Source organism: Opisthorchis viverrini (assembly GCF_000715545.1).
Source record: "Opisthorchis viverrini unplaced genomic scaffold opera_v5_613, whole genome shotgun sequence".
NCBI lineage: Eukaryota > Metazoa > Platyhelminthes > Trematoda > Opisthorchiida > Opisthorchiidae > Opisthorchis > Opisthorchis viverrini.
In genome coordinates this window covers 38,375-51,715 of record NW_008752270.1, presented here as the reverse complement: position 1 = coordinate 51,715, position 13,341 = coordinate 38,375, and the positions used below count along the sequence as shown (strand labels likewise).

At 45.7% G+C, this 13,341-nt stretch overlaps 2 protein-coding genes across 2 annotated transcripts in view; one reads left to right on the top strand and one right to left on the bottom strand.

The window, feature by feature from the left end:
• T265_11834 (hypothetical protein) overlaps positions 1-13,341 on the top strand; it is a gene marked incomplete at both ends in the record, with an annotated part of 25,308 nt that overhangs the window by 5,480 nt on the left and 6,487 nt on the right. Inside the window, 7 exons of the mRNA XM_009178619.1 lie at positions 67-390; positions 1,432-1,538; positions 3,005-3,267; positions 5,491-6,541; positions 7,274-7,414; positions 11,580-11,648; positions 11,837-12,562. Coding sequence (XP_009176883.1) covers positions 67-390; positions 1,432-1,538; positions 3,005-3,267; positions 5,491-6,541; positions 7,274-7,414; positions 11,580-11,648; positions 11,837-12,562 — 2,681 coding nt within the window. The remainder of the gene's footprint in view (positions 1-66; positions 391-1,431; positions 1,539-3,004; positions 3,268-5,490; positions 6,542-7,273; positions 7,415-11,579; positions 11,649-11,836; positions 12,563-13,341) is intronic.
• Positions 6,683-11,462, bottom strand: T265_11835 (hypothetical protein; the record flags this gene model as incomplete). The annotated part of the gene is made up of 3 exons (XM_009178620.1): positions 6,683-6,982; positions 9,753-9,847; positions 11,357-11,462. The coding sequence occupies 3 exons, from the start codon at positions 11,460-11,462 to the stop codon at positions 6,683-6,685; spliced, it is 501 nt and encodes a 166-aa protein (XP_009176884.1).

The following is a 13,341-nucleotide window of genomic DNA, read 5'->3' as shown; positions in this document are numbered from 1 at the left end:
TGGATTTCCGAGGCGCATTCGACTCGGTTGATCGGTCTGTTCTTCTTGAGACGCTTGCCCACCAAGGAATGCCTCGGAAGTTTGTAAACATAAAACGTTCTTTGTATTATCGGAATTCCGGACGTGAGAGTATACGGAGAGCTCTCCAAAAGCTTCCGTACACAAAGCGGTGTCCGTCAGGGATGCCCACTCTCTCCATTCCTTTTGTGATCGATGAAATAATGAGACGAATGCTGGAGGGTCTCCAAAACCCTGGTGTTCAAATAGCCTGTGAAGAAAACCTTGTCGATCTGGAATATGCAGACGACATCGTTCTCATGTTTGAAAAGGCGGAGAAGGCGCAAGTATTGGATGAACTGACCGTTGATATGCACTTTGCACCCACAAAGTGTAAGGTCATGCTTGTGGACGTACAGTCACTGACACGCCACTTACAATCCAGGGAAAGGTGCTGGAAGTTGTGGAGCGTTTTACGTATCGTCGAGGTTTTATTGGTTCTGATTGTATTGTGACTGACGAGATCAATGCACGAACCTGGAAGGCTCGGGTCGCGTTTGCTAATTTGAGACACCTATGGCGTCAAAGTGTGGTATCCCTGAATCTCAAAGGACGTGTGTATCAGGCTGCAGTGCGGCTGTTTTGGTGTATGACTGCGAGACTTGGCTTGTTCGAGCAGCGGTACTGAGACGTCTTCAGATGTTCGACAATCGTTGTCTCAGTATCATAGCTCCTGTGGGTTGTTGTCGGCTAATCCGTAATGAGGCAATAAAAAGCGAGTTTCTGGTTGTGCAACGCAGCACCAGAAGCTGCTTTGGTTAGGACATGTATTGCGTGCGCCGATGAGATTCCTGTTTTCCGTGCCCAATTCAAAATAGCAAAAGCAGAGAGGTGACCAACCCTTGATTGAGCAGAGGGATATGAAGGAGATTACGGAGCGTTTGGGTCAGGGGATCCTCTACATAACTTTTACATGAGCCTAATGCAGTTGTATACGTTTGTATTCCACGGGGGGTTGCAGTATGTTCGTGCGTAAAATCTGTTAACTGTTGAAAGAGTTGCATCACTGATTTTGATGCTTTACCACTCCCTAAACCAGACATGCTTGCCATCGCTGGTCTCCCTGCGTTTCCACCGGATCTTCCGTTGAGCTTCATTTTCAGTCAACCCCATCCAACGAACCTAGCCCAAGCCAACTGTTCCCTCTTCTCACCTGTTTCCGATCGCAATAATCAGTATTGTTACTTTTATGACATTCCCACTGGTGCAAACCTCTCTCCAGGCCGCTATTTATTGGCTACTGCAATGTGTGACATTGTTGAAACCTACTTATCCCTCCGCAGGAAATAGTCTCCGTCACTACTTGCATTCTTGTTTTCTTCAGCTTCGTCGAACATTCTAGACGGAAACACGTTAACTTCTTTGTTTTCTTAGATATCATGCCGCAGGCTGCAAATTTGAAGCGGACATTTTCACTTTTATTGGACTCCACAGTTAAGCTTGACTTCCTTTTGCCCAATGGAATCATCTTGCCGTTGGAGGTGAGTTCGTTAGGTTTTGTTTCCTGTCAGTCGTAGCCCACGTGTTGGATTACATTAATGATGTGTTCTGGCATAAACACGAAGACCATGGAACGGTGTCTTCATTGGGTACCTAATTTAGTGGACTAATTTACTTTGTCCGAGGGGACATCTACACCCAAATTTCATGTGCACATATCACACTAAATGACTGCGCGCAGATATGAAGCTTCTGAAAAGGATGTTAAGAAGAGGTGCATCTTTTCCCTGTTGGCTGCGCTGCACTTCACGGTGACGAACATGTACACTAGTCATACCCTTGCATAATACAAAATTAGTTTCATTCATCGTAAAGACGTAAACAGCCTGATTTTAGGCCTAAGAATTGCTTTGCTAATTTGTGTCGTAACATGATAACAACATAGGGGCGAGATGGTAAGAGCACGAATTTGCTGGCTGGAAGTTTCGTGGTTCGAACCCGACCTTTTCCTCTTAACTTTCTTTGTCTAGGCTTGGGCAACCTGACAGTATCCTAGCCCTCGTGCTTTTTTTCCGCTGACATGGCTTTAGGCGCCGAAAGGGTGCTACAGATGAGCTATATTAATAATAACACAATTATTTGAAAGTTATACCGTATCCACTTCTTTTAGTTGACCGATGCTTAGTTGACATTTGCCTGGACCGGCCATGGTGCCCCCGGAGAATACGGATGTGTGTGTGTGTGTGTGTGTGTATTCCACTATGGGTATTCAAGATGTGTAGCTGAAGTAATGGTAGCGCAGTTCATCGTTGATCCAACAATTTAGGCATCAGCGGATTGAAGTTACCAAGCCAAGCAAGTCATTTCAGGTCATGTACTCGCACGTATATGTGGCATGTTTAAGCGTCAAGCGCGCAAGAACAATTGGTCACTTTCAGCCAAACGTGGCCGGGGATCATCTTTCATCGGACCCATGTTGGTGTCGACTGCCTTCATCAACTCTTTCTCATGTCGGACAAGTGATCTTTGGTAGAAAGTGGGGGTGCAGCTTTTGCCGAAATTTTATGGTTTCTATGGAGGGTATGGTGTTTTTCCCCACCAACCTAGTACCAGCATCCCCAAGATCCCATCGGTAGTGGTCCTGTCTAGGAGGGGCCTATTGCGGGAACCTTATTGCTACCTTATTCCAATCTCATCATGTCTGCGTGGTATTTCCTAAACTAAACTCATCCAACCATAAACTCTTGGTTGACTGCTACACCACCATATAGAAATCTGAGGCTTCTCATCCTCCTGGTGATTCCTGAGACGTCTGAAAATTTCTCCACTGTTCTAAAAATATAGTGCTTTTATTTTTATTTTGAAGATTATGCATTATTCCCTTCTGGGATTGGGTATCTTGTTAACACCCGGGTCGCATGGCAACCATACACCCTGGGGAAAATAGCTGAATGAATTGATTCCTTCGGCAATGAAGTTTTTCTCATTTTTCCCACCCACCTTCCAGTTGGATTCAGATCTGTCTCTTTACGAAGCGAAAGATGAACTCTGGCTGATGGCCGCCAAACAGCCGTTGTTTCGCGTGCTCCAACCGAAAGAACACTACATTTTCTCTGGCATAAATAGTGAAACGGCAGACACCGAGGAGTTCTATGATCAATCTCTGCGGTTACGCGAACTGCCTCTGTTGTTGCCCTATTTGCTTGTGACTGAGGCTGCTCGGGACAGCACTTTGTTGGAAGAGAATATGCAAAACTCCGCGATCTCTAAGTAAGCCGGGGTTCTTCGGGTACTCCGCCCATCTGTTTTAAGTTAAGTCAAATTGGAAGGAACACCCTTCTGTTGTTACCGATCCTCATTCTCAACAGCAGTGAGAGCATCACTGATTTCGATTTTCACAACTATGGTTTTCTTCAAGGAACTCGTTGTGTGGCGGTTCTAACAAGAAAGTTAGCACTTAGCGTTGGTCTGCCGCAGGACGCTACAAGATGCTTTCTTTTGTTCAAACGATCTATTAATTTGCAGAGTATGATCCCATAAATCTACAGTGATTTCATTCAGATGATGACCCCTTCGGCTCGAGCGTGTATAGTTTGTGAAGATCTATATTTATCCTACAAATTGGCAATGTTCCATCGTTGTCTACCATGTGTGTTGAGCAATACTGCCTCCCCCGAAGGTGTGGACTATTGTGAGTACATATTACCTTCTAGTTTCCAAAGTTACCTCCATGTTGTTCGTTAGCGTTGTTCCTGTTTGTCGCGAGACGACGACTCCGTCGATCAACATATCGTGTCTCTGGACGTGAAGCCCGGGAAGGAAGTGAATTCAGCTGAAACACCGTCAGCATACTGGGCTAAGCAACAACAAAGAAATAAGGTGAATTTTTATGGAGGTGGCACCTCATTGATTGGCTAGTAAACAGGCGCACCGATATCCGCCCAATCTAACTGAGGACGAAGGAAATCCAGAGCCGTCAAACTCTAAGCTGTAGTAGGAACCAAGGGGGAATCCAGAAGAACCACAACAAAAGACGTCCAAATTAAAATGGCAAATCAATTGAACCGGAATGTGCAGCTCTCCTCAAGGATCAACAAGTCTGAAAACCAAATGGGCCGAAATAATTGGAACTCTGCAGGGAGGAGTTGTAAACACCCGCAGATCAGGCCAAACGAAGATAAACTGCAGGTTGGAATGGATTACTCGGGATGGAGACAGTAGGCTACTAGGAATGAGAGGTATACATTCGATCCATCAAACAACAGGAAAGCGCAACGACGGTGCAGGAATGGGCCAATCGAGTTCCGAGTGAGATGACCTGATGATGAAATGATGGTTCTACTGAAACGTACTTTCGATGCATGGCTGCTCTGCCACCCGCAGGAAGCACAAGGGCTGAGATGAATTATGAGCAGCCAGTCAGATTGGCGCTTTAAGGCGCTTTCAATTTGTCAGCTATAAACCATGTACCGTAGGCACATTGATTCCAACTTCTACTATTTCGACCACCGGAAAATGGGATAACGTAGGACATACAACCTGGCGATGACATGTTCAGTTTGTTCGGAGATTGGGTAGCTACGCATTGAAGGCGACAGCTTTAATCCATGAGCGCCATTGACTGCTCGACTGGGCCACCACCTAGTCTACTACGCCCTGATGATGTCTCCTCGAATGGTAACGAATCGTTTTCTAGTCAGTTTCCTAACTCGGCGAACAGATCAACAGTCAGTTGACGAAATGCGAGTGAATGCGACGGAGATACCACTTTTAGCATTATTTCCCGGACTCACATCTTCCACTGGGTCCCCAAGCACTCGATCGATTACCCTTAAGCCTAAGTTCTTCCGCTTGTGTATCCTTCCGGCGCGCGTGGATTTCTGTTGAGACAAAGTTTATCAACATCAGTCAGTTGACCACTATTTTTCCGTCACTTCCGCTCTCTTCTTGATAAGGGGCTCGTGAAGAAAACTCTTTCTCGCGAAGGTGAAAATGTAAATATAGGTGGAACTTTAGTGGAGTTAGTTTGATATTTTGGCCAATTGGGTGCTTAAAAGAATCTCGTACAAGGAACCAAACTGGCCATAGATGGTCTGTGGTACCCTGGCAACAAAACGCTTTGAATTTCGGTCAAATGTCAGCCATATGCCTTAGGAAGCCCGTTGCACTTACTTTTGTTCGATGTTGTAAGGTAACATACTAAATACTCACTGGCATCCAAGAATCTTCTAATGAGGAACTCAGCTTTGTAAGGTTGTGTTCTCAATCGGCGAAGGTCATCCAATCACCCATCTGAAAAATAGGCACTCACAAGCTTCTGTACAGTTTCCGGATTTAAATGTTATACCATTGGGGAAGAACTTGCTGATGCCTTCATCCTCGGAATGGACGCTTCCAAATTCTGTATGGTGTTTGGTATGGTTAAATGAAAGTTATTTCGTGTAGCGGGACTAAACTATTATCATATGCCTTCCTGTTGTTTGTTCCTTCCAGTTGCACAGGTATATCACATGACGATATTGTCCGCGCCAGTGAATTGAATCCTGAGGTCAAATGGACCCGCGTTCGATTCCACCGTCTAGCTAATATGCATCGCAAGCTCCTCCAGGACAGTGGTCCAAGTGGTCTAGCTCAGTACTTGACTGCGACAGCTCAGAGGGCGGTAAGCCGATCACTGCAAGTTATGCTGGACCAAATGGGAGCTCTAACCGTTTCTGCTTGGATCCTGGACAGCAAGGACCAGACCAACGAAAGCAAAGTTGTTGTCGAGTTAGGTATAGGAGCAACCGTCCAAGATGCATTAACTCGTTTGCTGGAACTTCAGACCGAACTGGCCGATATTAACTATAAGCGTCGGAGCACTTGCTCACAGCTGACAATGAGGTCCGACTGGAACTGTGTCAAACCCCCTGATGTGTCAGCATATTTACTCAAAATCTGTTGTTCACAAGCATACCTGTTTGACATGTCGGCTCCGCTGGTGTCGTTCGAATACGTACAGCAATGTTTGGAAGAAGGTCGGCACCCGTGCCTCAGCCCAGTTTTACGCAAAGACGTGTGTGAAAATTTAGTTCGCTGTTTGGGTATCAGTAGTTCAACCAGTATAGAGGAGAAATCCTACAGAAACGGTACTCTGTCTGGACCTCGGGGTCTATTTCGTATGCGTGACAAATGGAAATCAGAAACTGATGGTCCCTCGACTCGGAAGCGTGATGACGTGCTTCGCGACTGTTCACCCTATAAACAACTGGAAAAGCTCGCTCAAACTCCGCATGATCAAATAGAGCAAGATGCCTTGAGTGGGAAGGATTTGGGCGAGTTAGGACCAGAACCAGTCTCATCGCTATGGCAACTCGGTTACTTGTGTGTAGAAGTGCGTTCTGCGAAATTCCTTGCAGAAGCTGCTTACCTTTCAGCTACTCAATCGACACCTAGCACTCCTGTGCTCGCTTCGCCAGCTGCAGCGTCCCTGCTTGCTGCAGCTGGTTCATACGTTGTTCGGGTTGGGCTATTTCATGGCAGTCAAACTCTTATCGAATCCAAAGTAAGTTAGTGAGAACACAGTTTTTTATTGATTCATTAACAGTTTTTACCCCATGCAGCCTATTTTCATTTTACATTTGCCGGTTCGGACCCAGTAACAACTGATAATGTCTACTACCGTCTGTATCACAGTAAACTGAATTTAGTCTTCAGATGGACTGCTCTTCTGAGCCTTAAGATAGTTTGCCAATTCTTCTTCTTGGGCGAGACGGCCCAAGTGGCTAGAGCGCGAATTTACTGACCGGAAGGTCCGTGGTTCGAATCCGACCTCCGCCACTCGACTTCTCCTGTCTAGGCTTGGGCGACCTGGCAGTATCCTAGCCCTCGTGCTTCCTTCGGGTGGCATGGCAGGTAGGCACCGGAAGAGTGCTACAGCTGAACGCTTTCTTTCTGAGTCAAGTATAATGCGATATTGTCTTCGGTTATTCCGCTGACTGGTTGACTACACGCTATCGGACATTACAAGGATCGACCAAACATCCTCCATTAGGTGTTTCTGTCCCAAGGACTACGAACAGCACTTGTTTCCTCCTTATCCTCCCTATACACGGCAAACAAATTATAACGGCTAGGGCCACTGTAGGCAATTTCTAGTTAAAATGAATTGAGGTTCACCCTTGGCACGGTGTCTGATCTAGTTTAGTACCAGGCCTAATATCCGTTGTTTGAACGCGTGGTCGACTTTCTAATAAACATTGCTAAACCTTTTGTTGTCTCGCTGTTTCCTCCTCAGACGACTATGCAAATGCCAAGTACCCATTTAACTTGGAACAAGGCACTTAATTTCCGTATTCGTCTCGCAGACGTACCACCAACTGCTCGTCTTTGTGTCGCATTAATCAGGTTAGATGAGGGATCTCGTTCCGGAAACACAGTGAGTTGTAGTTAATGTTTGTCCGTAGTTTGCTTAGTTCCATCCACCTGGCATACTTTCTATTACCCTTATAAAATTCTGACTTAGGAACTGGTTGTTATGCTCCTTTATAAAACTTACTTTCGCTGGTTGCGCGTCCCTATTTGATCCTTTGAAGTGTTTCCTCCATTCTTTCAAGTACTTCCGCGTGTGTCCTGAATCTCTGGTGCTTTTTAGTCCGACTGGTTTTCAACTTGGACAGTAGCCGAGTTTCTATCACCTTGAAAATAGAAGCGGCCAATTGTGGATACATCCGAAGTCTGGAAGTTCACGCTCCATTTCCATGTGTGCAGTCGCTTGAATTTGTTGGGCTATCTCCATCGGCTTCTTGTCGCACAACCACAATAGTTTGTCTGAGAGAAGCACTTTTCTTAAAAAATCTACTATGGTGACAAAAGTAACGTAGTGCCAAACCACCACACAAACTCCAGTGCGTTACTACCTGAATTTTATATGCGGCTGCTCGCTTTTGATTTTAGATACAATCTGTCATCAAATCCTTCCCCTCACTTTATCTTTACCTTGCCTAGCACATCCTTGAGTTTCTAATCCTAGATTTATCGTGATGTGTCTAATATTTTCCTTTAGTTTACGAAATAGGTGACCATTTTCGCTCCTACATCAGACCTGTCATCCACAATGCGCAGGTTGGCCTAACGCATAAACCCATGGGAACTAGAAATCTCTGTCCGCTCCTTTTCTCTAATTCTGCACTCCATAACTATACCTGTCGAAACTTGAGTTCTCGCTTTATTTTGCAAGCACCAGTGGTGATCGATAACGTTTCCAAACGACTGGTGGTCATTTTCGCGAATTTAACCTCTGTTATCGTTTACTTCGGTCCTTTAATCATCCGTTTTGCCTTCAATTTAACTCCTATTTGGAGAAGCAGGCCTCAGCCTATGCCATCTTAGCCTTGGGAGTATTTCAGCCCTCGTGCTTCCGTCTGGTGGCATGGCAGGCAGCATTATTATTATTTATTATGGCTTCCGAACTTAAAATAATGGAAACCACTGATTGTGCAAAACTGTATTATCTTTTCTCTGCTTCCCATCGGTTCATACGCCGCTTTATTCATCGTCCTCAAGACTGAGTATCCAGTCGGTTGGGCGAACCTGAATTTCTTCAATTACCTTGGGATCATGCGGTCCGGTGAGGTCACGTTGCGCCTGTGGCCGGCTTCTCTGCTACAATCTACTGACGAACGTTTCAGTCGTCTTCACCCTGCGGGTACGGTGCTTGAGAACCCAAATCCAGATTTTGTCCTCCAGGTAGATGCTTGTACTTATTCGTGCGTTTGTTTAGACGTTGACGTTTTTCCGGACTAAAACTAAGTGCCAAGGATATGTTAGCCTCTCGATCACCCCTGTTCAATTAGTTGGTATGTAATCGCTGTGCGACTGTATACAGCAGTTTTGGTGCAACGATTCTTCGTATAAGAGACACTCTTCGATTTGTGGTTAGCATTATGTTCTTGCCACTGAGCGTCATGGATCGCTGTGCTGTATCTACGACCGCTAGTAGCCGTAGTTGCTAGTGTGGGCAACTGACACACGTGTTCACCGAGAACGTGAGCAAGACAGAAAATGATTGACGGTATTGCCGTGGCCTTGCCGAAATCATCAATACATTTCGAACCAAAGTTGCGCCGATTCCTATTCATGAATCCGTTGAGCCGGTACCGATTCAGCTCAATTCATAAAACCTTGAACGGTATTTTTTCTAGTCGGAACACACTACTCGTAAGGCTGCTAAAAAACTCTGACAGCCCACAACCGGATTCACCCTTCTTGTTGGGGCTCATAAGGTAGGTGCGGGCTTCAAATTTCCGTCAAGCTCATGTCCTACTGGAACCCCAATTGTATGCAGCATTACATTAATAATGATGTAACTGGTAATGGTGTTCCTATGCTGCCACACGGCCATGTTGAAGAATCAATCCGCCCAACTCCATCACTGGCGCGCGCCGTTTGGTTTCGTTTCACGTATGGCAACAGATATAACCAAACTGCGAATCCGCCAACACAGTAACTGAGCTGTCACTCCGCTTACCTACCCCACCAGTGCTTTTATTAGATGGACAAGGGTCAAGCGTCGTTGGAACCTGACGCATAAGCCGAGTACAGTATACGCTCGTCATACTGGCATTCATGGACCGCATCTCTATTATACAGTCGGTCGTTGTTTGTCACCTCAATTGGACCCATTCAGTCAGAAACCGCATTTAGTGCTTGCCAGTGGCTTGAGATAGCTCGGTTTTTAAGGTGCCAACCTAGTGACCGGAAGGGTTCGAACCAACCTCAGCACCTCGATTGTTCTTTGGGCAACCTGATAGTATCTCGGCCCTTGTGTTCCCTTCAGGTGGTGTGACAGCTAGGCACGGAAAGGAGGTTACTGCTAAATTATTATTATTATTATTATTATTATTATTATTATTATTATTATGGTGCAGGTAGCTATTTAAAAGCACATTTGTAAGGTGATGCTGAATTGAACCTGCCATTCCACCACCATCCTCTTTGTGGTTTCGCTCTTCGACTGTAGCTGAGAGCCGTTGGACTTAAGGCCTAAAGATCTTTTTGCCTTGCCGGCTAGTCCTTTTCATTGGATTTGTTTAACTTGTGAACTAACCAGGGAAACATGAAAAATTACTCCGCTATGCGGAAACGAATATCCTATGGATAGGTCACAATCTGGACAGGTGAAGGTTAACCCAAGTGTTGAAGAGAAGATGAAGATTCCAGAAACAAGCAATTCATGGGAAATGAAGAAGGGAATCTTGGGTAACAGGGGACTGAAACTTGATATGACTGATTAGAGAAGGACAGGTACGCTGATTGGGTGAAAGACTGGGAGTTGATTGGAGCAGGGGGTGAATTTAGTGGGGTATTCACCGTAGTAGTAGCGAGAGGTAGACAAAATTCCGAAGATGGGTTAAGGTTTACAAATGATCGGTCAATGGGTGAGAGTCACGGCGTCGCGCTAGTTTTTCTCGCCTACTGTCTAGAAGTGGGAGATGTATAAAAGGAGCAGCATTCCATAGTGGAGTGGATCTGGGAAAAATTTGGGCAGGGGGAAATATGTTGGAAGTTTTTCAAGCGGATGGGACCTCGCCGGAAGGGTGGGGAACGGAAGGGATAAGATATGGTCCAGGCGAACACAAGTACGGTACAAAGTAGGGAAGATACCATGCGTACCAGGAGGCCGAAAAATGTTTAGCGACCGTAGGCATCAAAGAACAGCTGTACTTTAAATGCTAAGTAACGGAAAATAGCTCGGAGCTGCAGGATAGAGTGGATGGAAGTTCGGGGAAAATGGTGGGTTTAAAGCAAAATGTTGGGTAAATGTTCCACCCTGGTTTTGGCGAGTGAGTTCAGGTGTCCACTGTAATCAGGAACGGGAGAACAGGGATTGCTTGTGCGATATTCCTGAAGAATCAACTTATGGTAGGTTTACCGAACGGTTGATGGGCCCATGACTGGTGTACATTTCTTCAACCTTCTCGATCATAGTAGGACAGAGGTTGTGAGTAATTGTATGGTGCGAACGAGATGATGTTCATAAATCCCTCTTCCAATAACACGAAGACACGGAACCATTCGGTTGATGAGGGTTTGTTCGTATAAACTAGGGCACTCTGTTCTTAGAGACATTCGTTAGGTCCTCAGCTGAGGTCCTGGGATCGTTGGAGATGCATCAATTCCGAGAATAGAAGACGAAGAATCTGGTAGGTTTATTCATATACCTGTTCAAACGTATGGCTTGACTAATATTGCAGGATGGTGGCGAAGATGAGTGGGGTGGCGATGCAACGTGGATGTCCGAAATCGTCGGAGGAATACACGTGCACAAAAGCCACATTATGACGGAGGTAACAAGCATTCACGTTCACATGACTCTCACTTGGACAATCCTCCTGTTCTAGTGCAATTATTCCGGTGAGTCCACACCAAATGGGAGACTCTGTTTGGGTGAGACTTGGCAGGAATTTTATGCATACCCTGCCCATCTCTTACAAAAGCACAACAACATAGCCAGTTCCTTAAGCAGGAGCTTTCATCACTCATATCGTTTTAGATCGCGAATTCGGTCTTATGATATAGTCTCAATGCCCATCTCTACTCAGATACGCATTCACAGCCCCGTCAAAAATCCCATCCGTCGTCCAATCCTCCTGTCTAGTGCAATTATTCCGGTGAGTCCACACCAAATGGGAGACTCTGTTTGGGTGAGACTTGGCAGGAATTTTATGCATACCCTGCCCATCTCTTACAAAAGCACAACAACATAGCCAGTTCCTTAAGCAGGAGCTTTCATCACTCATATCGTTTTAGATCGCGAATTCGGTCTTATGATATAGTCTCAATGCCCATCTCTACTCAGATACGCATTCACAGCCCCGTCAAAAATCCCATCCGTCGTCCAACCCTTCAGTCGTATATTGATGCCTATTCACTATCAGCGACAACTGTCACCGGTTCATTGACGAAGTCTGAACGGTTGGCACAAACTTCTCACACTCCAGTCATTTCTGCCGGTTTCATCAACCACGTGTTTGATACAGATGACCTGGAGGATGTTTACGACAGTTTATTGGATAATCGCGGACTTGACGGGTCCAGTGCGAATGATGATCCGACCCACAATATAAACAGAAGCAGCAATGTGTCAAATGATGATCCATGTTACAATGAACCGGCCTTGCGTGAACTGGTCACCCGGGACCCGTTGTATGAGTTGTCCGAACAGGAAAAGACCGAATTATGGCAAGGACGATTCTTCTGTCTGAAACAACTGCCCGAAGCACTACCGTTTCTCACTCAGTCCGTATGCTGGCATTGTCGTGTCAATTTGATGGAGTTCTACGACTTGCTCCGACAATGGCCTCGACCATTGAGTGTGCCTGTCGCGCTGCAGCTGCTTGGTGCAATGGGTCTGAATGCCAGTGCGTCAATCGAATCCGCGGCGATGTTTAGTTCCACCACGGGGAATGGGCAACGTGGCGGAGCTAGTGGTGTAGCGGATGCCTATGTGCGTGAGCTGGCTGTGGACAGTTTATATCACATCACTGATTCGGAACTGGCTGACTATCTGCTACAGCTTGTTCAGGTTAGCATGGTCCTTTTACTTTTCGGTTTCATTCGTAATTCAGTTTGATTCTTGTTGAAGATGGAAACACGACCAACATTGACCCGAACGAGCCGCTTGTCAACAATTTGGCCATTGTGTCAAGGGCTAGTTTTTTTCTCTCCGTGGAATGTGGTTGTCTTAGTCATGGAGAACTGAACGTTGTCACCATGAAATCTACCGAAGATCTTGCCCGTTGGTGCTTAAAGCCATCCTTCCTTAATTATTATTTGCCCGTGTATTGAATAGACTTTTCTGGGCTTAAACCATCTGTTTATGAAAGTCCACTAACATAACTCAGCTTTTAGTTGTTTAGAATGGCTTACGGTTTGATGCTGAACACACAGAAGATCCGCTGCACAATTATTAGATTAGACGTGGCTTGCCTATACTTTCCAACAAACATAAGCTGGTGAGATTCAATGGAATTCATTTGTGAACGTCGCACTGATCTGGTGCTGAGTTCCATCTGTACTTTCTTCTGGGGATCTACGACAATGAGGCTACGAATGACTAGTCACTAGCCTACCTAAGTTTATTAATCCAACGCTACGAGACGTTGTAGCTACCCTTTCGCCACATACATGATTGTACGGGTCATCGCCACTCGCTGGACCATGAGAACTATTTTTTTTCTTGCACTCAAATCACTCCACACAACCGCGACCCATTTGACTACACAGCTCACAGTCAGGCCCTCGTTCCCAAGACTCGTCCTGCCGCCACTACACATACAATTTACGGCCCACAAAGGTGACTCA